This window comes from Takifugu rubripes, chromosome 9 (genome assembly GCF_901000725.2).
Source record: "Takifugu rubripes chromosome 9, fTakRub1.2, whole genome shotgun sequence".
Lineage (NCBI taxonomy): Eukaryota > Metazoa > Chordata > Actinopteri > Tetraodontiformes > Tetraodontidae > Takifugu > Takifugu rubripes.
The window spans coordinates 433,763-460,000 of NC_042293.1; the positions used below are offsets into that span (position 1 = coordinate 433,763).

Below are 26,238 nucleotides of genomic sequence, written 5' to 3' on the forward strand. Positions count from 1 at the left end.
AGGGTGTCCCCTCCTGAGGCAGACAGCGACTTGTTGTCTAGAATGTGAATTTAAAACAACAAAATCACTAGTCTTCCACGGCAGGAGACACTTGTGCATTCAGCTCCACTTCAGGCACCGACTCCTGGGTGTGTGTGTGTGTGTGTGTGTGTGTGTGAGAGAGAGGGGGGGGGGGGGTACAGACAACAGCTACATTATTGATTATATCACATCCAGAGATAACTGACAATGTTAGAGAACACCCTGATGGATGAAAAATGATGTAAAATGTTTTATTCGTGTGTGTGTGTGTGTGTGTGTGTGTGACACGAGTTAAAGGGCAAGTCTAATCTCTCCGTATTGGTTCTGAAGAGCTCTCCCAATAAAAGTGGATCCCTCCAGGATGAAGACGAAGACGGAGGGAAGCTGAAGGTGAGGACAGAAATAAAAGAACAGCTCTGGAGACAAGCGTAGCGACAAGTAGTGGGAACATCCCATAGTTTCTGTTGAGACCCGCTGCAGGATCACGAGGACAAAATGTGGTATTTCAGCAGAATTCTGATGATTTTCAGCGCTTTTAATCCATCACAGACGAGCATCTTCACCTCTAACTGGCTTTACTCATTTGAACAGACCATAATAGTCATCCTGCAGGATTAAAGCCGATGGCACCCCCAGCAGTGCCACAAGAGGACGGAAAGAGCTGAAGAACTGGACCACACAACAAACAGGAAGAAAGTTAATTAAAATGGAAAATAGGAGGAAAGAGCATAAATAAGAGTGAAGCAGAGCTGCGCTCGTTTAACCGTGTTTGTGGGGACGCGGGTGGACAAAGGGAATGCTAATGTCCTGTTTAGCAGCAGGACACCCACGGAGACTCTGATTTATCTCATTTCCTGTTGACACCCTGGCTGCTGTAATGGCAGGTAAACAGAGCCCGGACACCCTGCCCCCCCAACACACACACACACACACACACACACACAAAACATGTAAATGTCCAAAAAACACAGTCACTTCTGTCATTACGGCTTCCTGGAATTCATATGTCTGTGGACACACACACACACGCACGTCCACGTGCACGTGCACGCATTGACATTTGGAGACAGATAAAATGAGGAGCCGGGTCAGTGGGCGCTGCTACGTTACTGCTGGGATAAAAGAGCTCATAAAACACAAAAAAACACCATTTCCAGAGCGAATTAAAGTCACGTTCTAGATGTAGATAAACGGCGTTTGTGGAGCCACCGAGCGGGACGCTGCTGGACCTAAAGGGACAGAAGAGATAAGAGGGTTTAAAGAAAGACATAAAGGAAAAGAATTCAAAACTCAGAGATGCTTTGAACTAATATGGTTCCATATGAATCTTCGCTCTATATGAGATTAGTCCCCACAAGTGCAGTTAAATACTGTAGCTGCTCCCAACACAGATGCTCTTTATCTGTTTTTAAAAGGTTTAAAAACACGAACAACTCAAAATAATTGAAAATACTTAAGAATGAATTGATTTTAACCCCTTAAAACTACAGTCTAAAAGAAAGGGTCTGAGATTTTTATTGTTATAGTAAAAAAAACCCAGTAAACACCAGGGTGGACACAGTGGACAGGAAGACACAGTGGACACGCCCCCTTTCTAACGACACGTTGGAATTAGCCTAATCTCTGGGGACATGAGGGTCACACCTGTGTGCTGGCTCAGAGGAACACGAAGGAATAAGTCCAATAACAAATTATTGCCCAGTCAAGACCAGAGTGTGAGGTGAACGTCCCCCCCCCCCCCCCCTCATCCACACTTCCTGTCTCCTTCCTGCTTCACCTGCTCCATCGATTCTCTGCTGGTGGATTTGGAACGTGGAGGAGAGATAATGGCCCCAGGAGGAGCCGAGGTGGACGAGGCCACTTCCTGCTCCACAGCGCTCGTTTATATAACCCCCCCCCCCACACCTGCTGTCCGTCTCCACTCAGACCTTCATCATTAAACCATTTTTTCCTAATTCCTTTCTGCTCTTCCTCTCTGCGGGGACAGGGAGGAGGGGGCCCCCACGGGCCCCCGCAGGCTGATCATTAGCTCTCAGCTCCGTGGTTGACTTCAATTAGCCTGCAGAGTCGGACAGGACATGAAGTCAGGAGGGCTTCACAGGGACACGGCTGCTTTTAAAGCCTCCACCAAGCACTGAACGTTATGTATATACTGCGTGTGTGTGTGTGTGTGTGTGTGTGTGTGTGTGTGTGGAGGGGCGAAGGGGGGGGGGGTGGATGTCCTGGCAGACCAGTGTTATTCTGACTGATGTACAAAAAAACCATGAGACTGTCACTGCATGTATAGAGAATGATGTGGGGGGTGAACCAGACACACACACACACACACACACACACACACACACACACACACACACGCGCGCGGCCAATCTGCCATGACACTGAACAGACGGCTGTGTGATTATCAATGTCACTGCAACAGATGATGATGTATATGTGCTGCGGTGAGGGTCGTTTATGTCTGAGGCGTGTGTGTGTGTGTGTGTGTGTGTGTGCTCATCATTCATTCCGGGACCGAACTCATTTCTTTATCCTCTGGCCTCCAGCAAACGTTGCAATAGTGGAAATAATTTCTATTGTCATTAATTTCACCTCAACAAATCAACGTTGCCGCGGTGGAGGTGGCGCCGGGGCCTCGTTGCTACGGGTCAACGAGGAAGACAATTACCCTCGATAGCATCTCTTTACAGCTGTTTAAAATTGTTCGTAAATGAATTTCTTACATTAAATTCACTAAACGGGAAACGTGTGTTGCCTCAGGCCTCATCAATTAACGCCTCACTTTGACCATTTCTGGGCTTCATTTGGTGTTTTTTATTCACCTGTAATTTGAATGTTTCTTTGTCAAATCTTGAACTTTTTAGGGACCTTAGACCATCTCAGACCATCTCAGATCATCTCAGACCATCTCAGACCATCTCATACCACCTCAGACCATCTCAGATCATCTCAGACCATCTCATACCATTTTAGACCATCTCAGACAATCTCAGACCAGCTACTAATCAGCCCTGTTGTGGCCCAAATATCAGATCTATAACTTACCAACTACTGAGCAACAAGACAAGAAAGCTCCAGTCAGGCCCAAGTCCAGTCAGGCCCAGGTCCAGTCAGGCCCAGGTCCAGTCAGGACCCGGGTCCAGTCCAGCCTGGGACGCCACAGTCAGACTGTTTCTGATCACCTGCTGGGTTCTGTTGCTGGGGACGTGTTGTGTTCCACAAAGGATCCTAGCAACAGTTGCTGAGGACAGACATCATAAAGATGCACACCTGTTTGATTTGCTGGGACCCTCTGTGATAAGTGCCCTCGTCGCCATGGCGACCAGGCTATGGGATGGATCCATGTTGTGCGGCTGAAAGGCCTTGGATTATGTACATGCATACATCAGGACGCACACAAGGACACACACACACACACACTTGGAGACCACAGGCCGTGATCGACGTGCTCAACAGAACGCTCTCGCGCACGGCGAGAAAAACGGCCGACAGCCTGTCACACGTGCACGCTGCAGCCGCAGGTGCGCGCACGGACGTGTTGCGTCAAGAGCAAAGACAGGAGGACACATCGGCCCTCACAAACGTGCCGCCGTGGGCTCCAAACAGGCGCCACGGCTGACACGCACTCACGTCTGCGGCGCCGCCCCCCCCCCCCACACACACACACACACACACACACACACACACACACACCCAAAGAGCTCCTGGATCCTGGTTAAATCCAGGCGAGGAGCAGTTGAAACCTTTACTGGATTAGTGGAAAAGTTTCCACGCCGGCCGATATCTGACTTTTACAACACGAGAGGGGGTCAAAGGGCAAATATGCTGTCGTTGACCCTGTGAAGGGCTGTTTAACACATGGAGATGAGGACACAGTCGGACAGCAAACCAGTCTCTTCATACTGGAGACACTGGTCTTCAGAGGATGATGCCCGCTGTACCGTCGTAACCGTGGCGACAGACAGGAAACACGGGTGACCGGAGACAAACATCAAAGCTTCTTCAGCGACGCAGTCGCTATGAAAGGAGGTGTGACGCTGCGTGACTGATTCTTTATCATCAGCCACGGCAGAGGGACAGGAGGTCACTGTCACAACCGTGCACGCCCCCCCCCCCACACACACACACACGCACGCACACACACACACACACACGCATGCATGCGCGGCTGCGTTTGCTGCTGATTGTGATTGCTGTTCAAACAAGGTTGCCAGCTGCCACAAACACCTACTGCTGATTACACACGCCCCCCCCCACACACACACGCACACACGCACGTGCACGCGTGCACACAGAGTGACAGGCAGACGACTCAGAACTCAGATGCCGGTCTTTGACACCCTGTTATTTGTGTGTCTTATATGAATATTGCTGTTCTGACGGGGCCTGACAGCTCACTCACTCATCACATCAAGGTTTCACCCTTCAGAACAGAGTCTTCCAGTTCCTCCACTTTGATTGGACCCCCCCCCCCCCCCCCCCCAACCCCCCCTCTGTCCACTGTGCTGGTCCTACCTGTCCCCGGGGACGCGTAGAGAGGATCTACGGTGGTGTGATCGCTACGCCGGCGTGTGTGTGAAGCTGAAGCTGAAGCCAGCCTCTCACACACACCCAGAGAGGCCCCCTGCTGAGCATATCAGCAGAGAGCAGCTGAAGGTGAACAGCACAGACACACCTCCCTGGGCGTCCCCCGCCAGAGGACCAGGCTTTTCCTTCCCCCGCGAAGGATGCTAGCGACTGAAGGAGGACTGAAGGAGGACGCCGTCTCTTCGTGCTGTTTTTCCGCACGCGTCCAACGGAGCCGCGAGTACCGAGGAGCCGTAGATGGAGCCGACATCGTTTGGACCCTCAAATAATCAGCAAGTTAATCACAAGTAATGAGTCGATGGCGATGGAAGCGGATGCCCAGCACACACACACAGGCACACACACACACACACACACAGGCACACACACACACACACACACGCCCGCTGACTATATTTTAAGTTAATGTAAACGAAATGACAGAAAAGAAATAAATACATTTACACACATATGGGTTTTACCATCAACCTACCATTAGCCTTTACCATTGGTATACCCCCCCCCCACACACACACACACACCCACCCCCTCCCCAACCCGCCCACCTCTGCAGCAGTCACACATTATAACGTGGTAACCAGGCAGCATCTAATTGCAATAATTGGACGACTGTACCAGCCGCCTGTTTGAACACCTGTTAGCAGCGGATCCTCTCATGGCTACAGATTGTGCAGACAGTATCGCACCATTTGGTGTGTGTGCGTGTGCGCGTGGGCGTATGCATGTTTCCATGTGTGAGCTTCAGATTGCACCCCCGCCCTCCCCCGATCCATTTGTGTAAATTGGGGCAGGGGGGTGAACCGGAGGTCTCGTTTTGACACCCCAGGAGGAGGCTCCCTTCACCGCCGCCCTGGAGACGCCTTTAATTTAGGATCAAAGAGGGAAAGTGTTTGTCTCCGTCTCGTGTCAGGTGTCCCCGCGGTTCCCCGTCGGATCTCTAAAACTGTACCAGACTCAGGGACGATTCTGTATAAAAGGAATCCCAACATCCACCTGAAAACCACCCTCTCACCCTCCCAGTTGTTGCCTCCTACCTGCTGCAGGATCAGCGGCCCCTGCTCTGTAGTGACACCCCTGGCATGACTGTCAGCACCGGCGGGGCAGCCCCAGTCCTCCGTTAGCTCATTTAATTAGCATTTTAATTGCTTCAGGCAAAGGCAACGGACTTTATTCAACACTTCTATTACAATAAATTTTACTCACATAGTGATTAGTGTTAACAATTAAAATATATATACACACAAACACACCTATATATGTATCTATTATACAGTATATATAGAGAGGGGGGGGGGGGGGCATTTATCCTAATTCTCTCTCTTTAAGCGTTAATTGATAAAACATTTTTTAGAATTGACTTTTTTCCAAATGAAATCAAATGAGGAGGTTCAACGAGACCCCCAAGTCAGAGGCCAACTGCATTTGTTCCAACAGCAGCGTCACACTTTAGCTTTAAATGACCACACAACACACACACACACTCAACACACGCACGCACGCAGAGTACGTGAGGTATTGATTCAATCAGAGGTTTCATCATTGTAGATAATTCTCTGGGAGCCACTCTGACTGTAGGGGCCCCGGGGCTCCACTACTTGATTTCCAATCCAGTTAAGAATCAATTAGTGCTAATAAGGGGGAGCGCCTTCGGATCAATGCGGGCACTTAAGACTGGAGCGGGGATCCTCTCCATCTATCCTTCTTTCTCCTCTTTCTCTTAGTTTGTTTCGGGGGGAAAGTGCCGCAACACTGCTAAAAATGTTTAAGTCGCCTACCCGTTGATATGGTGACACGTTAGCCGGCGCTTCTTCATCACCGCCACCACCATCATCATCATCATCGCCGTAATCAGGGCTGCAGAGACAGAAAATAGTGCTTCTAAAAGAGGAGAGCCTCGCAGTAACATTGAGGTTAACTGTGACCTTTGGGTCAGGGCTCTTTCCCCTGAACGTTCTCCCACTCCCGCGCCAATAAACGTGCTCATATTCCGGCGGTGAAGGAGATTCTACCTGTGCGCGTCGCTCCGCCGCCTCAGCGCCGCCGCTCCTGCCGCTCCCGCCGCTCCTGCCGCTCCTGGTGCCGCGCGCTGGATGGAGAGAGTGAGCCTGGGCTTCGCTGCTGCACGCGCCGTTAAAAGCCTCCCACCAGCCAATCAGCGCGCGTTTACTTGATGGGCTTTGACGTCACCACCACCCCCCACCCCCACAACAACAGTATAGGAGACGTTGACGGGTATATCGACGTTGTTGCCTCATATTGAAGATGGGCAGATAATTTTTCTACTTGAAGACCTTCTGCTCGTTACTAACAGTAGAAGAGGACCAAATTAAAAACGGAGATACAGTCAGACTGATGATACAGCTTTAATATACGGCTCTCTGGGCCAGCAAGTTCATATATACATACACGGTAGCAATAGCGAGCGCACCTGATCAAATGTATCATAAGGACACTTTTAAAAATGAAAGCAAAACAAAAAATACATAATTCAATACTGTCAAATCTTACTACCTAGACTGGAGGAGGGTTGACAGTGCGCACGTTTCCAAGCACAGTTGCAGTGTGATAAAATCAGCAAGATACCTGCTCGTCAGGTGATTGAGATGAGGAAAATTGGCAGTAAAGATTAATAATACATGTGTAGTCATTGAGCTCCGGCAGGTATCAGCGACGTCTGGGCCTGAACCACCGACTCAGAGTCCGTCCGAGCCACCGTAGAGATACGGAGTGTGTGATGTAGATAAACCTACAGAGTATTTAATCTGTCCTCTAATCAGCTCTGTACCCTATACATACGGCAAGAGCGAGTACAGAGGAGCTTTTTGCTGTGAGGCAACTGTGTGTGTGTGTGTGTGTGTGTGTGTGTGTGTGTGTGTGTGTGTGTGCGTGTGCGTGTGTGTGTGTGTGTATGTGTGTTTGTGTGTGTGTGTGTGTGTGTGTGTTCTTTAGGCTAGGCTACAAATGAGTTCATCTCAATATATGAGTATGAAAAGTCCTCCAAAAAAATAATGTTGGGGTTTGTCATCCTCGTAAAACAAAAGAAGGTAAAAGTCAAGAATAGGCTGCAGAACTGAACCCCCCCCCCCCACACACACACACATACACACACACACACACACATACACACACACACACACACACACACACACACACACACACACACACACCTCCCAGAACTGTGTGATTCCAGTGTGTCTGGTGGTATTTCAGGGTGGGGTCATGACCACTTTAGCAAGTTAAATAATGAGCAGGTCCAAAACCTTCACACAAAAGGAGGTCCGGTGTCTCGACACTCAACGCCAGCACCAACTGGATCACAGAACCGCCCCGGAGAACATTTTCACACGGTTTTATTCGCTCATCGTTTTTTGTGAATTTCGTTGCGGCCGTTTTGTTCTATAGATTCTAGTGGCTTTCATGATGTTTTACACACATGTGCAGTTCTGAACAGATCCACACGGACGCTTTAATCACATATTTAATCAGAACCGACTCTGGACGACAGGTGTCTGGTTACACGTCCATAAAGAGCAGCGGGGAAGGCAGAGCCACCTCAGCAGATGGTTCTATCACTGTTGAGTAAACCAGCAACCACTGCAGCCGTGTTTGCCTTACCCACCTATAAGTAATTCATTGTGTTCTCTGTGAAGGCACATCTGTCACACACACACACACACACACACACACACACACGCACGCGCACACACACACACACACTTTTATACATATGTGTATAACTAAATATACCTATTTGAGCATGCAGTGCAGTCACATGCTCCATCCCAGACACACTGCAGCCTCCCGCGAAGCATCCACCTGCAGCCACGAACGTGCACGCACAGACCTTTGGAGCTCATTTGCAGCAGCCAGTGCAGGTGGCCTGAGGTAAACAAGAGGTCTTTGTTCCATCTGACCTGTTCTGATCAGATAACCACCTCTGGTTTTAGTTAATACTCACTAAGAACTAATTTACTCGCTAACAATAAGGACAGTCCAAAACAAGAGACAGACAGACAGACAGACAGACAGACAGACAGACAGACAGACAGACAGACAGACAGACAGCTCCAGAGAGGATAAAGTGTAATGAAGGTATTGTTTGTATGATGTCATTTATGTTGTATGCGTGTGTGATGGTTTCGAAGACGCAGCAACATAGCATCTCGTCTGGTGGACGAGATGCTGTGAAAGTGGGCGAAGGTAAAGAGACACCACTGATATCTGGTGAAATCAGATCAGAATCGTGGAGCGGAAGCCGGCGTCACATGTCCAATACTCGGGGAGTACAGGTAAGTAAGGAGCGTGTCGCTACCTGTGGCTGAGCTTCGCACTCCAACCCTCACACCTCAGCTGTAACACTCACGCCATCACACCAGCAGTAGCTCGCGCTCCCTTCTCCTTTAGGGAAAGGCCTCTGGCCACACTCGCCAGGACAATTAATAATGGAAAAGAAACGTGTGACAAATGTGCCATATAATGTTATTTTTGTTCTGTCTTCTGAACCCCTTTATCCCTTTCAGGGTCACGGGGAGGGAGCACATGTGGGCAAAGGCAGCGTGCACCCCTGGATGAGTCCCCGCTTCATATGTGAGCAGATATAAGGTTCTAACAAGTTGAAGATATCCTTGTACTCCAGGAGGAGTGAGGGAAAACTGGGACCAGAAACGTGGCCCAAGAGGAACTGGGAGAACTGGGGGAACGATGTGGGTTATGAGCCCAGTTGGAACTGTGTATTTACAATGTATGTTGACGTACCTTGCATAACCGAATGAGCCAATCTTGCAAATCAACTATTAACATTTTTTTTGTAATTGCCTGAGTTTACTTTCATGACTTGTTCTGAATTGAATCAGCCAGGGATGCATAGTCGGGACAGTAGCTGCTGAGAGCCTCAAGCACACTTCCAAATGTTCATCAGTCATGGTGGAACAGTATTTGGACTTAATAATCTTCAACGCACTTCGAAAATGACATCGTGAAATAAGGTCCACCTCCCATTCCGTATGAAAGTTATATGTTTTTGTCTTCTGACTTGGTCCCGCCCCCCTCTATCAATCAAGTGACGGGATAAATGATAGGCTGATATTTTTTAATGCCACGCCGCGATCGTCCGGTGCTACCTCCGCGATCGACGTAATGAGCACCCCTGCCCTAGAGCTATAGCAGCATCGCCCCCTCCCCAGAACAAAAAAGTAATTACCAGGCAAGGGTAAGGAGCATGTTTGTACCTGTGGCAAAGACAGGAAAACGGTCGCACTTCAGCTGTCAAAATCACACCATCGCCAAGTTCTCAGCCAAACCCTTCGGCCGGACTTGCCAATCAATGAGACATAAAACTTGTTATGCCTATTTTCTGCTCGCCCTCCTTACCTGGGTGGTCTGTTCCACCCACGTTCAAACCCAAGTCCTCTCCCAGAGGCCTGGGATGTTGAGAGTTTCGGCAGTTGTTCCTGGGATCCTGCTCCAGCTTGAGGGTTCCAGTCCCACAGCATCTTAGCATCGAGCTTCAGAGGTGAGCCCCGCTTTGATCCTGGAGTCCAAGCTCAGTACAGATGTTTCTATACGCCCTGCCAGGTTCTTGTTTGTGACACTTCCATGGCCACCTTCCCTGCTGCTATATTACACCCTGCTGTTATGTGCTTCACCTTCAATTTCTTTCACCTTCCATCGGCCTCTGGACGGACTTTGACCTTTAGCCTTCCAAAGATCAAGGGCTTTGATCATAAGGCAGCCTACTATATTACCTAACCTTGTATTAATACTGCTTATATACACATATATACATACATATAGACTATACTACTGGTGTAAGTCCCAATATACGGAGCTCTGAGCTGTTTGGCGGAGGCCAGCGCTCTTCAAGTGCCTTTTTTTAGTTCATTATTTAGTCTTATTTTCTTAGGATAGCTGTTAATTCAATGTCAAATTTAATAAAATACATTGAGGCCTTCCGGGGATTACGGCGAACATGGTAAAGAAAGCATTCTAATGGAGCCGTTCTGCAGTTTAACAAAGTACAAATTGGTTGTCTGTGCTGGTACTTAACATTTAAGAATACATTTCTATAAAAGCCTTACTCAACTTGGCACATTTTCCTGTGCTGGTCTATCAGGCAGAAGGAGGATGACCTATGCAGGATGCTACTGTATATCATTCTAATTCTACATTTTCACCCGCAATTGCCTTTCAAAGTTAACAATACAGCATGATAGTTACTTCTGCAAATACTACTTCCAACTACTGCCTGTGAATGACGGACATGTTCTTAAAACATAGCGCTCTCCTTCTGCCAGCACTCCGCCGGAGGAATAATAGCACAAAAGTGGCCATCACTCTGCTTTTCAGCTCACACTTTCAAATGGTAGAAATTACAGGCCTGCTCCAGCCAGAGCCGTCCACGCGCCGCTGTAATGCTGCGTGGTCCCCCACCAAGGCCATTTGCCTTTGAGTGGAAATCTGAATGTGAAAAGGTGGCGAAGCAAGTTGTGTGACCTCTTTCAAAGTGGTACCTTTGAGTTCTGAGGCTCGCTTGAGAGGGGGGGGGAAATGCCAAAATAATTGTGTCCCTGAATTCTGCTGTGGCGAAGCTACAGGGGCAGGAAGCATGTTTAATCAGATACCGAGCAACCACTGGCCACATGTCGTGCGTGCAGTCCTTTACATTATCGTACACCCACAGAAAGAGAGCATAAAGAACAGTCAGAATACGACGGCATCAAAAGTAATGCGGCATTTCTATTGTAGTTATGAAATAAAGAAATCCATAAATGCTTTCAATTCAGAGCGACAGATTCTGATGGTCTATCTCACACACACACACACACACACACACACATGCAGCATAAAAGATTTAAAACAATACCTCACTTGAAGAACATGAACTGAAGTGTTCAGTTACGCTCAGAACAAAAAAACTCATTCAAAGAATCATTGGCAGTAAATAAAGTGGGACAAAAACGCAGAAATAGTGAAGGTCCTCCCTTTGAGATGTATTTGCTTGGTTAGATTCTCTTCTGCAGCACAGAAGGAGCCGCTCGCCTGCCTTTGTCATGCTGTCATTTCTATAGAAACGATCTGCGGTCATTAGAGGCTCCGGAAAAGCCGATTCTTCGTGCGGACGGGAAAGAGACCGTTCAGATATTCTGCCGCTCCCTGAAATTAGACGGGATGGAGAAGTTGAACGCTTCCCTCGTTAAATGCCAACTGCAACTGTCTGACAGGAGAAATGGCTGAAAGGAGCCACGCTTTTAATAACCTTTACAAAGTGGCGCCTCTATAGGTGTTTTCATCCAGATGCCCTTTGATGCAAATGCTCTTCAACATATTTCTGTTCACTACATAAAACCCTAAAACAAAGGGTACGTTTAGAGGCTCCATTAGTACGTGTCTCGTGGTCGGACGTCTCAGGCCCGCCGCTCTGGAACTCGATCCCCTATCTGGCCGGGGTCTCTGAGAAGTTTAGGAGGATCCTCCAGAAACACGACATACCGGTTCAGTTCAAACCCAACAACACTCTCAGACAGAGGTCGGTACACCCGAAGGACAGGACGCCAAGACACAGACAAAGTAATTGTTTATGCTGTACAGTGCCAGGAGGAATGCGAGGAAAACCAAACAACCTCTCCACAGAAGAATGGCACAACACAGACGTGCCACCGCTTCAGATCAGGATTCATTAGTCCACCTACATCTAAAGGAGAGCCGGTGTCAAGGAAGCCATCCATGTCAAACTGGAAAAGCCACAACAACAATGCAGTCCTCCGCTCCTTCCACCAACAAACCAAACGTTCACACCGTTCCAGGAGACCTGGAGCCTCACCACCAAGCCTCAACAGAACCTAGGTGAACGACCCGACCAACGACCCTGCCAACGACACTCAGGTGACCACTCAGATCATTAGCATGCTAATGGTCCACAGGGGCTATATTTCAAGCTCTCTCCCCAGCGAGTTCAGAACTGAAGAAGCTTTCTGGATAGAAGGTGAAACGTCTTCAAAAGAGAAGAAAAACAGTCCAGTTGACATAGAAAACTACCTTGGATGACCTGGATGATTGAGAATCCACACAGACACTCGTTGGAACTCTAACGACGGAGGCTGTTGTCAATGTAAAATACTAAGTCCCACAAAGAGGGATTTTAAAGTCCTCGGCAAGCAGCCGAAGTTTAAGCAGAGACAAATCCACACACGTCCAGCACGTCCTGAAACACAAGTTTAATCAGGCGTAGTTGAAAAGGAAAATGCCATTAGATTTTAAAGTGGATAATTTCACATCCTTCCATCCAGTCATTTCTTCAATTTTCCTTTCAAGCCGGCCTTTTATACGCGCATATCTGCTTTTATAGAAAATTACAACATTTAAAGCAGACTCTTTGGTCAGGGATAATTACACAAAGAACCATTACCACCCTTCCAAGACCAGTGCTCCACCAGGATTTATCTTGTTCTGTCTGTAATGCTGTTCTAAATTTGTAATAACATGCCTTGTAAGAAAGGGTATAATTATAATTTAATTATGTGCCATTATCTTGGGGGGGACAGGTCACACGGGGTTCATTTGTGCTACATGTTGTTAGAAATAAATCAATATAACGAAGTGCCGGTAGGCTAAACAAAGTGGAGCGTTTGACTGGAGGTGCAGCAGCCACGAGGAGCTTCTTTCATTCTTTCATTCCTTCAGCTGAGACCGACATAATCACATTTCATTGTTTGCTGCTGCTACTCTCCCCAAACGACTTGCCTCAAAGTTGCTTTTGTTACTTCTGAGTATTATTCTGTATTATGAAAGGTGTTCTCCGAATTCAGGCTGTCAGAAAACATAGCGTCGGTTATTGAGAGACTGGGCAGTAATGGGGAGAAACCGTGTGCAGGACCGCAGACCTTTAGCAGCTATTTTAGTGGTTTTATGTTCAGCTTCAAACGGAAGCTGCCGGTGGGGTCGGAGGGGAGAACGGAGCTCCGCAGGGGGCCAAACTCAGAGGGGAGGGAGGAGGTTCGTGCAACAAGGGTTTTCCTCACATCTGGACGGGTGCAAGTTGATGTAAATGTGAAATCTAAATCTAAATCTTATAGACAAATGCAGCTCTTAAAATAGGAGTTAATATCGACGGTCGGTTGCACGTTGGCGTTGCTCTTAGAGACGGAGGATTTTGTTTTTTAATCACATCAGACATCACATCAAAAACACACACACTCATTCATACAAAAATAGCTTTACAAGACTTTCTATTATCACACCAGAATGGTGATAATAGAAAGAGTCACAGTGATCCGAGAAAAACAGGTGAGTAATGAAAAATAACAGTTACACAAATTGTAAAATTATTCAAAAGCAATACACAATAATAACAACAGCAACAGTAATAATAATAATAATAATAATAATGATTACTATTAATACAACAACAACAATAATATTAATAATAATAATAAATACTGATGATAATTATAATAATAATAATAATAATAACAATAAGTATTATTGCTGTTGCTGTTGTTATTATTGTGTATTATTATTATTATTATTGCTATTGTTTGTATATTATTGATGTTAAAGTAAAGCACAGAACAAAGAGAGGAAATAAGAATAGAAATCAGAAGGGTCCTTGTGATGCATCAATAATAGGTTTTCCGTTCTGAATTATTCTCCGCACCTGCATGAATTTCCTCTTGTTTTTTACCCCTTTGTTTCCTCACTCAGACATTGTTTCCTTACATGCTTCCGAAGTGAAACAGTCGGAGCCTCCGCACTGTTCTAGTGTTAAGAATTCACTTCAGGAAAGAGAATTTGCCGAGATCTTGATATCAAACCCTATTTTTCCTTGTGATAATGCAACACTGGTTTTGTTGCCAGTGATTTTCCAATATTCTCCCAAGTCTTTCTGATTTTTTAACATTGCAAAAAGACACAAATGAGGGAGTTTAGACACAGTTCAGAGGAGTTGGTGTCAGATTTACAGAGAATATATTTTGATCATATATTAATGTAAACTTTCATTGATATGTTAGTGATGGGCCTTCCTTCCATTTTGCTTTTCCATCTATCCCTAAATCTTTGTTCCATTTTTTTTGCAGCAGTTCTTCATCAGTAGCTTTTAAGAGGATTTAATATATGTTAATAATTTGGTCCCCCTCCCCCCTATTTTCTCCCTATTTCTTTAAAGCTGTTTCCCAGTCAAATGTCTTCATTAAAAGACTTAGTATTCTAAAACTTCCATATTTTTCAGTTTATATTTGCCCTCAATTTCTTGAAATAAAAGTATTGAGTTATTATTGACCATGTTTGAGAGTTTCTGAATTCCACATTCTGCATTCAGGTTATTCCACATTTGTATGTTTAGTGGACGATCTATTTCTACCGTTTTTAACCCCTTTCCAAGTGTTTCAAGTACTATTAATAAACACATTTGCTGCACATATTTTTCTTGTAAAATTAGATTGGATGGCTGGTTGTAGCCCACACTGCACTCCCCTTTGCCGAATCCTTTTTAAGCTCAAAGCCAGAGCACGACAAATCAAACACATTCAAATGTGTTGTGAAGGTCATTTCAGGGAAAATGCTGAAAGCTGAAATGTTCACGATGGATCCTCAGCAGAACTATGTGTAGTCCAGGTGCTGCACAGATGGTAAATAGACAGCTTGTGGCAGCATTTAAACATGACTTATGCATATGTACAATATAACCTATAATCAGAAAAGATGCTTTTACTCACTAGACACTTTTCCCTATACCCGGGTACAATCCACTTCAGTAACTTTTGTTCAAAAAGTTACAGTCCCACTTTACCTGAATCACTGAAACGTTAAACAATGGATGAGCTGATCCCTGCCTGCAATTCCACCCGTGGCCTCACAAACGTGTTGGCGCTGTTCAGACTTTTCGTGGCTCGACCGGAACCTTCGCTCTTCTTCTGCGGTTTCCGCGTCCGAGCCCCTGCTTGGCTCGCGACTATTGCTCCAACGCATTCGGACTCTTATTTCCAGTTACAGTTACTATCAAAAGTAAATAAAAACTTACTCTTTTAACTGTTCAACCAAGCTGTACATTTCAGCGTCAACAGCCTCAGATAAAAAAAAAGTGAATTGTTGTTGGTCAACACAATCGGCAGAAGTCGGAGGAAGCAAAAATCGACCCAATAGCGAAGCGATACTTTTAAAAAGCCTCAAGTGAGTAACGCAGAACGCTTCGGGAGTCCTCGGATCTGGTCGAGCAGCTAAACGGGAACAGGTTCCGAAGGGGGGCTACAATTTGCGGCTGTGCAGCGAGAAGCGAACGGTGCGTGTTGTGTTTTAAACGGCCCTTATTATTCCAATATCTGCTCTACGTGCTTGTGATTAAATCTGTTGCACAAGCAGCTTTGTAGCTCAATTAGCTCGAATCACTGAACAGGTTGAAACCCTTCGACACTTTGGAGCGTTTTAATCAATTATGATTATTCTTCTGATACCCCCCAACACCCCCCAGGTTTAGCCAGAGTCCATCCTTGGATTAAAAACTATTTTTTCCCCTTGTTCTCATTTGCTCTGAAAAGAAAAAAATAGGTCAAACCTGAGCTGTGATGTAGCTGTTTGTCCGTGTCCAAACCAGTCCAACACCTTTCAGAGGAGGACATCCGAGTGTCCTCTGACCGCTGCGATGGACGAGGACACGCTGACGCTGAAGCCCAGACACATTGACAATCAAAATGTGGTTCATCGCCTGGAGAGGCGTAGAATCTCTTCAGGCCCGCCGGGGGCTCACTGGTACAGAGTCCGCTGCTTTCACCAGAACCTTTTCCCCAACTTCACCGTGGTCAATGTGGAAAAACCCCCATGTTTTCTGAGGAAGTTCTCACCAGACGGCCGCTGCTTTATTGCTTTCTCCGCTGACCAGACGTCTCTGGAGGTAAAACACTGTGTCAACCTTAGACGCTGAAATAGATCGCTCCAACCTGTCTTTGACTCCTGATATTACTCCAACAGATTTATGAATATCAAGGCTGCCAGGCAGCTCAAGACCTGCTGAGAGGTCAGGACGGGGAAACGCTCCTGACGGCCAACGACCAGTGTTCCCTCAACATCCGCGGACGCTTGTTTGAGCGCTTTTTCTCCTTGCACCACGTCACGAATGTGGCCTCGAACGGGGAACACCTCAACCGGGAATGCAGCCTGTTCACAGATGACTGCCGTTACGTGATTGTGGGGTCGGCTGTGTACGTCCCGGAGGAGCCGCCGCCCTACTTCTTCGAGGTAACGGTGGCAGCAAAGCTCGGGCTGAAGTTGTGTTTGTGCTCGCTGACGTCCTGATTTGCTGCTTTCAACCTCTCCCAGGTTTATCGGAACAACGAATCGGTCACCCCGAACCCCCGATCTCCACTAGAAGATTACTCGCTCCATATTATTGACCTTCACACGGGCAGACTGAGCGACACCAGGTCCTTCAAGTGTGACAAGATTATCCTGTCCCACAACCAGGGCCTGTACCTCTACAGGAATATCCTGGCCGTCCTCTCCGTCCAGCAACAAACCATACACGTGTTTCAGGTGGGAGGAGCCGTTAGCACCTTAAATGCTGCTGCAAAACGCTTTTAAAATGTCTTTTAAAGGACAAACGCTGGTCATCCAGCCGGTGCTGATCGTGCCTGTTTATTTCTGTCTTTTGGGTGAAGATAACTCCGGAGGGGACGTTTCTTGATGTGAGGACTATCGGGCGCTTCTGTTACGAGGACGACCTCCTGACGCTCTCCGCCGTTTACACCGAGGCTCAGGCTGAGAGTCAGTCTGGGTTCCCCCGGCTGTACACCGACAAGACCATCAACTCGCTCAAGCACAGGCTGCTGGTGTACCTGTGGAGAAGGGCCGAGCAGGACGGCAGCGCCACCGCTAAGAGGAGGTAGAGGAGGTTTCTAAGTACGGGCAAACTAGTCGGAGTTTGTCAAAGGTTAAAGAATCTCCTGGTTTCAACGTGGAAGCAGAACCCCACAGCTCTGAGCTCTCAGATAACGGGGTATCAGACCTCCGTAGGGCTCCTGGGGGTCACGGCTCGTTAAAGCCAGTCCGCTGATGCGCATCAGACCTTTATAGAGACTCAGAATCCTCTGAGCTCGGACGCCCCTGAAGCAGGACACTAATCTGTCATCTGCATCTTTAAGCCTTTTGGAGACCATTTCGTCCTCCGCCCGGTTAACTCTTCGTTTCTGAGACCCGAGGCTTCCTTTCATCAATCACCCACAACACAACACACAATAGGGGTTGCCAGGGTTACCCTTGTCTTCATGGTGCTGGCTCCTCCGTGCACACCTCCCCTTTCATTTGTGAAACGTTCTGTTTTGTAGTGGAGGATCGGCTCGTTGGTCATCGGCGTCTTTCTGCTCTTTTGACTGCATCGTTGTGCCTTTTGTGCTTTGTTGTCAGGTTCTTTCAGTTCTTTGATCAGCTGAGGAGGTTGAGGATGTGGAAGATGCAGCTCCTGGACGAGCATCACCTCTTCATCAAATACACCAGTGAGGACGTTGTCACGCTGAGGGTCACCGATCCGTCCCAGGTGCCCACAACACTATATAAACACACACACACACACACACACAGTGGATGTTGATTCTGGACATTGTCTGCTTCTCTTCTGATACACGGAGTTTCTGTCACAGCCGTCCTTCTTCGTCGTCTACAACATGGTCTCCACGGAGGTGCTGGCTGTCTTTGAGAACACCTCGGACCAGCTGCTGGAGCTGTTTGAGAATTTCTGCGACCTGTTCAGAAACGCCACCCTGCACAGTCAGGCCGTGCAGTTCCCCTGCTCGGCCTCCTCCAACAACTACGCCCGGCAGGTCCAGAGGAGGTGCGGTCACGTTGTGTTTCAGGCGTGATCTGGGTGTAAAGGAGAGGTTAAGATGGTGGAACTGGACGCTCTTCATGCAGGATAATGTATAGTTACAGGAAAGAGTGCAAGGTTTTAAGATAATGTAACCGCACGCCTGAAAGCTGGTGCACAAGTGTAGCCAAGCCCGCTGGAGCGGTTGGTAATAACAGTGTTATAAGGGGTTTGGTTTGAAGGGTGCTGAGCTGTGGTCCGTGGCCTGCAGGTTCAAAGACACCATCGTGAATGCCAAGTACGGCGGCCACACGGAGGCCGTGCGCCGGCTGCTGGGTCAGCTGCCCATCAGTGCTCAGTCCTACAGCAGCAGTCCGTACCTGGACCTGTCCCTCTTCAGCTACGACGACAAGTGGGTGTCTGTGATGGAGCGGCCCAAGACCTGCGGCGACCATCCCATCAGGTAGGGGAAGGCTTTAAGGTGGGCCAGGTATAGAGGAACGCACAGGTTATTACCATGTTATTAACCTACTGTGATGTTTGCCAGCTCAATAACAGACTAATAGAATAAATCTTCCTCTTCCTCACGCCCCAAACAGGTTCTATGCTCGCGACTCCGGCCTGCTGAAGTTTAAGATCCAGGCGGGCCTTTTGGGCCGGCCGGTCAACCACGCGGTCAGGCGCCTGGTGGCCTTCACTTTCCACCCCTTCGAACCCTTCGCCATCTCCGTCCAGCGGACCAACGCGGAGTACGTGGTCAACTTCCACATGAGACACGTCTGCGCGTGAGGCCAGGCCAGGCGGCTCCCGCCGCCATCGCCCGCTCGCCGGCCGCGCACGTCTGGCGCCGGTCCGATCGCCCCCCCCCCCCCGACAGAAGGCGCGGCTCGTTGCGTCGAACGGAGGAAGAAAAGCAAGTGGTTCCGAGCCGCCTTGTGTTCCGGAGGAGAGCTGCCGCTCCTGTGGGCGCCCCTGCATTCACACAGTGGTCGCGGGTTCCTGCCCTCCGCCCCTGCACACAGGCAGCAATTCTGCCTTTTTCTTTCATTTGTTCCACTTCACCTCCTGCTTCTCCCGTCCTGGGCAGGACAATGGAACCTGTAGGAAGGAGAGGCTGGAATAAGTGTAAATGGGGACGGCTGATTGATGTGTGATGGAGGTGGGAGCTGCAGGTAGCCCGGACTGTTACAAGGAGCCGCGGGGGTTTTTCCTTTATTACCGCGCTCTGCGTTGTACTTTCAGCTGGTCTGGGGCCAGCTGGCCAGCAAACTTTCCCTTTTTCCCTTGTAGATTATGTCAGAAAGAACTTTTACATTGTGCTGTTTTTACATTTTTATGTGTGTGTGTGTATTTTATGCCAATAAAATTCTAAATTTTGCCGTAGTCTTTTTTTTTCTTCGCTTGCTGGCTTTCAAAGGTTTGCTGTAGGTGGGGATTGGACCGAACTGGGGGGGGGGGTGCTCGGTGACCACCTATACCTCATGGTTTTGGGGTCAAACACTCATCGAATGAAAGAAAAGGAACATTTCTAAAAAGCAGTAACTCACCTCTACGTGTGCTGCATGTGTGTATCGAAAAGAGCCTCCAGTATCTCTACAGTTGTTATAAATACCAGGCAGCTACGCATAAAAAGGGCGTCATAAAGGCTAAAGGTGCAGAAGGCGAGCAGCTGCTGGAGGTCATGGTGTCATGGAGAGCAGGTGCAGGGATTAGGTGTTCCCCTGGCCCCTATCAGCAGACTATAAAACACCTGGTTGGTAGGCGTGTATGTGTGTGTGTGGGTGTGTGTGTGTGTAAGTGAGAGAGAGAAGGGGGGGGAAACGGTCCTTCCAAATGATCCTGGACCTGCTCATTGGTTTCCACCCAATAAAGGAAGTGTTTCCTTATGGGGGGGGGGGGGGGGGGGGTCTGGGTTCCTGCCAGCTGCCTGGAGACTCTAGCAAAGGTTAAATAATGAGGCTGCTTAATTTTACAGTAGGAGAGTTGCATCACCGTCATTATGAGGTGTTTGTGTAAGCCGGTGCCACGACACGCTGAGATAATCACCTAATTACAGGAAGCACATCACACAGATGGGACGAGGACAACGCGTCCATTGTCCTCAGCAGACGGACATCGAGGGTGGCGGCGAGTGTGGTCACGTGTCAAGGCTCTGCATCATCTGGCGTTGGACGTGTTGCTTGTAGTGTTTCCTACATTTGCACTTTTCCAGGCAAAACCAGGCGGTGCAGCAAGCCAGCGTCCACATCTGTCCACATCTGTCCACATCTGTCCACACGCGGACACGGAGACCTCCTCACATCTGCTGAGGTGGGGGATCTCATCAAGTTCACACTCTTCCTGCATAAATGAAGAATCTGCCATTGTAAACCTCGCAGTTTTTTTTTTTTTCCTCCCATAACCTTGGTTGCTACAGTAACCCGCTCTGCTTGGTAACCTAGTCTTTTCTAATTGCTGTTGTCTTGGCAACAGCCCAACCGATGTAATCCAGAAAAGGCCATAATCACCAGCTGAACCCAGACTTCTCCGAGGAGGCTGCAGCCTTTGAATCTATCACATTTTTGCTCTCAACTCACCCACGAACTGAGCTGCGGATCCGCTGGTGCCGCTCGTGCAGCATCCGGCGTCCAACCAGCAGCTCCAGTGACCGGAACCAGCACAAAATTGTTTAAAGACCTGTGAGAAATCACGAGACGACGAGGGGGCTGGAGGTTATTTCAGTCTGTCGGGTGGATCAGGCTTCGGGTCACACGTCATTCAAACCCCCCCCCCCCAAAAAACCCCTTTTTTTGTTGTTAAAACTGCTTTTCTGCCTCTGGTGATTGCAGCAATCTGAAAATGCCGAACACGGTTTCATCTAAAAGTCTCGTCGCCTCCATCGTTTACTCTCTCGTTTCATCCGAAGCGGATTTATTTGCTCTCAGATGAGCTCTCCCCGTTCTCCAAGCTCGGGGGTTTTTTATTTCCTGCTGCGATAGATTCGACTGTAACTGCGTCAACATTTCATATAATGTGGCTCAAGAGTTGATCCACTGAGCGCATCTGCACCCGTGGAGCCCCCCTGCCGAGCACGGCGAAGTGACGTCACCACGCAACGACCGCAGGGAGCGGGATGGAGAACGGAGGGCAAGGTCTCCAAATATTGACTGCAAATATTTGATTAAGTAGCGAGGTGGACCCCTAATTCGAAAGTGTGTTGACACGCACGCACGCACACGCACTCGCGCACACCTCTGGCTTTTAAGTGTGGGTGTTTTTGAATGGACCTCCTGCAGATACACACACACACACACACACACCTGGCTGATCACTCATTTGAGGGGGGGGGGGGGGGGAAGTCAGGTGGAAGTCTGCAGGAAAGGCTTCGCAACATGTGGCTGAGCTAAAAATATGACGCAAGTGAAGTCAAGCGAATTATATCCAGGGCCTCCCATAAGACGGGAAAATTAAAGCCTTTCTGGGGAACCTGGAGACCAGGTAAAAAAAAACCCCATCATATTCGTCCAAATGATGCAAAGATGTATTTAAAACGGCGCCAATACAGTTGCCAATAGTTATCTTTGAGACAGGGAGGACATTTTTGACATGACCATAATCCTGTACAGCTCCTTTGTGAAATACTTTTACTTATATTCATTGTTTTTGTCTTATGAGGGTAAATCACACATTTTTAAGCACTTTGTTTGTATGTGAAACAGGAAGTGTGTTTAAAAAGAAAATATTATTAGATTTGAAGGTGTAGGCCGCAACAAGTGGTCCGATGGCGCCACCCTCTGGACAAACGCCCGAATTGCTATCGACTCGGTGCTGAAGCACATCTACGTCAGGTTTGAATTACAGGGAGATCGAGGAAAAGTCGTTAAATTTCAGTAATTCAGTCGAATCAGGGAGACGCATATAGATTCTTTACGTACGGGTTGATCAACATACATGTCGATTCCTTTGGTTGTATCCTACAGCAAATGAAAACCCACATTTCTGAGAAAATTGGAATATCTTTAAGGTTAAATATTGGAGATGCCTGGTGTCAGACAGTGATTCTGGGGTCTTCCACAACACCTCAGCAGCCACAGGCCGACCCCCTCCATTCCACGCTGCATTCATGCGAAAAGAGCCCCCACCAACCGTGGAGGGCTGCACATGTTCACCGTAGTCCAACATGTGCGTGAGGAACCGTGTTCGTGTCCAGTATCAGCTGATGAAAATATCGCTACCTTTGACTCAAACGTGCGTTTTAAACTCATCTTCTCAGCTCGCGCCGCGCGCCTGTCAGAGACCCGTGCGCGCCCCACTTCAAAAACAGCCCGTGACACTTTACTGGTCATTAATCTTTCATATTTAATCTTTAATCTCTCCTCCTAAACTCGCTTCGGCGAATTTGCGGAAGCGGTGACGTCACGGGTCAGCTGACGCCGTTGTTTTGGCAGGCTCGTGCTCGTGCTCGCGCCGACAACAACACCACATCAGCAGCGCCGAAGAAGAAGAAGGAAGCGGCGGCAGCAGCCTGCTCAAAGGTCCCTCGGCAGCGCCCACGACCCGGCCCGCACGCTCACACGCCCGGCTCCGCTCGCTTTGGCCCCGCCGCCGTCTCAGGGTCGACCCGCTCGCGACTTGGACGCAGGATGCCTTCAGAAAAGACCTTCAAACAAAGACGGAGCTTCGGTACGTGTTTCCGCCGCGGCCTCGGGCTCTGCGGCAGCCGGGCTGGTGCGCAGCTCCGCGGCTGATAGAGGCAGAAACTCCCGGTGGATTGGACCCGTAGGCGGAAGTCCGCTCCCTAAATAAAGGCCGTTGAGATACCGTGGTTTTTATAGGCGTGTGCGCTTGATTTAGAATAGGATTAGGCTGTTTCTGGGACGCGCGTGTGTGTGTGTTGGGGGGGGGGGGGGGTAGAAAAACAAAGCGGTGTCTAAATGCGGGCAGAGCTGCAGAATTGGGGGATGGGACGAACTCTGGGGCGGCCCGGACCGGCGGCGGCAGCCTCTCCTTCGGTGCCAGTCGGCCGCCTGATCGCGACCTTTATCCTGCCGAATACAGGACTTTTCCGGGCAGACTCGGCACCGAGCTCCGGTGCTGTCTCGCCGGGCTGGTGCAGACTCGCAGACCCGGGACCCGGGGCAGGTGAAGCCGCAGGGGGGAGCAGCCTGTCGCCGTCGGCCCGCACGTTGGATTAAGTCTTATTCAATTTACTGAACAGCAGTTGGGACTTTAATGGCCATTCTATTGAAAAATGGCCTCCTGAAGCAGGACAATTGTCCTGAAATGGGACGTTATTGGTAACTTTTCAAGTCTAAGAGAATGTTGCCCACATTTCTCTCCAATTAAATTTGGAAAAAGCACAACAAAGAGACTCGACTGGCCTGAAATGGGCCCAGCTGGGGTTCGGCGGAGGACTTCTCCCAGTCTTTCTTTTTATTATAATGTGTCTTTGGTTTTAAAGGCTGCATTTTAATCATAAAGGAATTGTTACTCATGTAAAAGGCACATCGTGTCTTCCTTTTTACCACCTAACGGTGGGTGTGGGGGGTGTAAACTATACACACTTGAGGCTAACCTGCCCCTCCATAAGCCCCCCCCCCCTCCATTCTGATGAATGGATGTTTTGAGGGACCAGAGCAGCCCTACACATGTTCCACTGATGTTGTTCTTCTGTCCCACAGAACAGCGAGTAGAAGATGTACGACTGATCCGGGAGCAGCACCCCAACAAGATACCCGTGAGTCCAACGTGCTTGTCCGGGTTGGAAGAGGGTAAATTGTGTGAGGGGTTCATACAGGAAGTGCACAAACCTGTACGAGAACCTGTTAAGCCGCTGGGATCAGGCGTCGCTCTTTAGGTTGATCCTTGTAAAGTTGTGTCAGCTGCCCGGCGGCCGCCAGGAAACAGATGCACACCTCGTTGCTCAGGTTACCGTCCCGGCATACGGACCGCCGGGCGCCATCTGCTGTCCTGCTGCTTTAGAAGGAGCCCGCTCGGTCTCCTGAGCAGGAGTGTTGCTGGAATAAAAGCCCAAACAGGAAGCCACAACAGGTCATGTGCTTCCATCCTGGGCTGGACAGGCGCAGATATATGCTTCGTCATCATCGTCATCATCATCTGGAACATCCTTCCTGTTATCACTGCTGCCTGTGTGTTTAATTAAAGCTTAATTAAGGACTGGTTTTCTGTTGGAGGGCTTTTGACCGTCATCGCTTGCGTTGTCCTCGGCTACAAAACGAAACTCTAGCAGCATCTATTTATAGACTTGTCACGATGGGAAGAGGAACAGCCGAAAGAGGGAAATGAAATTTAAAAATACCCATTTTGCAGTAATAGAGTCGGGCGTCCACCCAGATCGGATGTTTTGGGAGGTTCTTTCATTTCCAGGTTTTAGCAGCTAAAATCCTCACACCGAGGTCACGAAGCCTTTTTATCCCTATCAAATAACATTTATATTCCTGTCTTTGGTCCTCGGCTCCAGAACCCCGATACCAAAGAGACGGTTGATCCTGACTGTCTTCCCTCTGCAGGTGATCATCGAGCGGTATAAAGGAGAGAAGCAGCTTCCCATGCTGGACAAGACCAAGTTCCTGGTGCCGGACCACGTAAACATGAGCGAACTCATCAAGATCATCAGGTACGCCGCTCTTGTCTTGCTCCCAGGCGGACTGCGCGTTCTCCTCTGCGGCTCTTCTGACCTGTTATTCGTCGTTTGTCCACCAGGAGGCGCCTCCAGTTAAATTCCAACCAGGCCTTCTTCCTCCTGGTCAACGGCCACAGCATGGTGTCGGTGTCGGCTGCCATCGCTGAGGTCTACGAACAAGAGCGGGATGAGGATGGCTTCCTCTACATGGTGTATGCCTCCCAGGAGACCTTCGGCACCACCCACCTCCTCTAAACCCCCCCCCCCCCTTTCCTTTGGACAATCATTTTTGGTTTTGCTCCTCCGCCTCCTTTAATTGCTTTTCTTTTTAGCTGAATCTGGCTGAATCTGGTGACCGATCCCATTTCAATTTTGGGTAAAAGTGTAAAAAGCCAAACAGACACACACACAAACCCATTTAGACAAACACACATTTGATATTTTAGTGGTTTTGAGGAGTCGTTTCTGCTCGTGTGTGTAAATATGTATTGCAGGTTTTGAGAGCGTGGAGGCGGTGATGGTCGAGGCTTCCCCGTGTACGCCGGGCATTCGCCCATGGGACCGCGGACAGTGGGACGCAGCTTTAGCTGTGGACGTGGACGATTGTAAATAGCAACAAAAGAAATGCCTTGTCTAAGAATGGGGCCCTGGGGGGTTCCGGGGGGGGGTTCCAGGTAGTGGTACCAGGTTACTTCAGGACACTACTGCACGTATGAGGCTGGAGTCATTATGAGTGTTTCCAAGTTATCCTAACTTCTGAGGCCCCTGCAGTTATCTGACACTTGTGTGCGTTTCAGTCTCTCCTCACCATCTTCTCCATAAACTGTTTAGCTGCTTTTATCTGTTTTTAGGAACATCACTGTTATTAATTTAATGTAATTTTTTTTTTTTAATTCTATTGTCTTTGTACTGACTCCAAACGTGTCTTTTTGACCAGTGTTGAAGAGAGGAGTCGCTTCTGTGTTGTGTTTTTGGACTCTCTCTCTCTCTCTCTCTCTCTCTCTCTCTAACACACACAGTGCAATATCATACAGCTTCTTATGTATTCTGTTTATATTTTTGTAAACAATAAAAGTAGGAAAAAAACAGAATCTTGTTTTTATTGAGCCTCCTCCAGCCCTGAGCAGCTGGCCCGTCTCTTGTGTGTTGGACCGATCAGGATCGTGAGACGGGATCGGGATGAACTTTATTGCCCAACATGTAACTAAAACAAACGTTT

General features: G+C 48.5%; 2 protein-coding genes and 1 long non-coding RNA gene across 4 annotated transcripts; 2 read left to right on the plus strand and 1 right to left on the minus strand.

Annotated features, from left to right (window-relative positions):
• Positions 1-524: 524 nt before the first annotated feature.
• Positions 525-6,715, minus strand: LOC115251136 (uncharacterized). Its single transcript, XR_003889696.1, has 3 exons — positions 6,618-6,715; positions 6,384-6,462; positions 525-1,250 (listed from the first exon to the last, which is right to left on the minus strand). It is a non-coding gene; the product is annotated as an uncharacterized lncRNA (long non-coding RNA).
• Positions 6,716-15,514: 8,799 nt separating this feature from the next.
• det1 (DET1 partner of COP1 E3 ubiquitin ligase) lies at positions 15,515-19,780 on the plus strand. Of its 2 annotated transcripts, none has more exons than XM_029842138.1 (9): positions 15,515-15,883; positions 16,141-16,492; positions 16,570-16,836; positions 16,918-17,130; positions 17,256-17,479; positions 18,001-18,130; positions 18,234-18,424; positions 18,669-18,860; positions 18,997-19,780. In XM_029842138.1, exons 2-9 carry the CDS (start codon positions 16,244-16,246, stop codon positions 19,184-19,186), a joined length of 1,656 nt encoding a protein of 551 aa, XP_029697998.1. In that variant the 5' UTR covers positions 15,515-15,883; positions 16,141-16,243; the 3' UTR covers positions 19,187-19,780. The 2 variants fall into 2 exon arrangements, with proteins under 2 accessions (XP_029697998.1, XP_029697999.1); XM_029842139.1 differs by having other exon boundaries at positions 15,515-15,773; positions 16,140-16,492.
• A 3,035-nt stretch (positions 19,781-22,815) lies between these two features.
• Positions 22,816-26,107, plus strand: map1lc3b (microtubule-associated protein 1 light chain 3 beta). Its single transcript, XM_003977738.3, has 4 exons — positions 22,816-23,059; positions 24,058-24,113; positions 24,907-25,013; positions 25,100-26,107. Exons 1-4 carry the CDS (start codon positions 23,020-23,022, stop codon positions 25,272-25,274), a joined length of 378 nt encoding a protein of 125 aa, XP_003977787.1. The 5' UTR covers positions 22,816-23,019; the 3' UTR covers positions 25,275-26,107.
• Positions 26,108-26,238: the final 131 nt, after the last annotated feature.

Excerpts from the sequence above, each read along its gene's own strand:
- det1 (XM_029842138.1), top strand. The coding sequence starts at position 16,244 with ATGGACGAGGACACGCTGACGCTGAAGCCCAGACACATTGACAATCAA. Across the intron at positions 16,837-16,917 it reads CGCCGCCCTACTTCTTCGAG|GTTTATCGGAACAACGAATC; the intron begins GTAACGGTGGCA and ends AACCTCTCCCAG. Across the intron at positions 18,861-18,996 it reads TGCGGCGACCATCCCATCAG|GTTCTATGCTCGCGACTCCG; the intron begins GTAGGGGAAGGC and ends CGCCCCAAACAG.
- map1lc3b (XM_003977738.3), top strand. The coding sequence starts at position 23,020 with ATGCCTTCAGAAAAGACCTTCAAACAAAGACGGAGCTTCG. Across the intron at positions 23,060-24,057 it reads CAAACAAAGACGGAGCTTCG|AACAGCGAGTAGAAGATGTA; the intron begins GTACGTGTTTCC and ends TCTGTCCCACAG. Across the intron at positions 25,014-25,099 it reads GAACTCATCAAGATCATCAG|GAGGCGCCTCCAGTTAAATT; the intron begins GTACGCCGCTCT and ends TTTGTCCACCAG.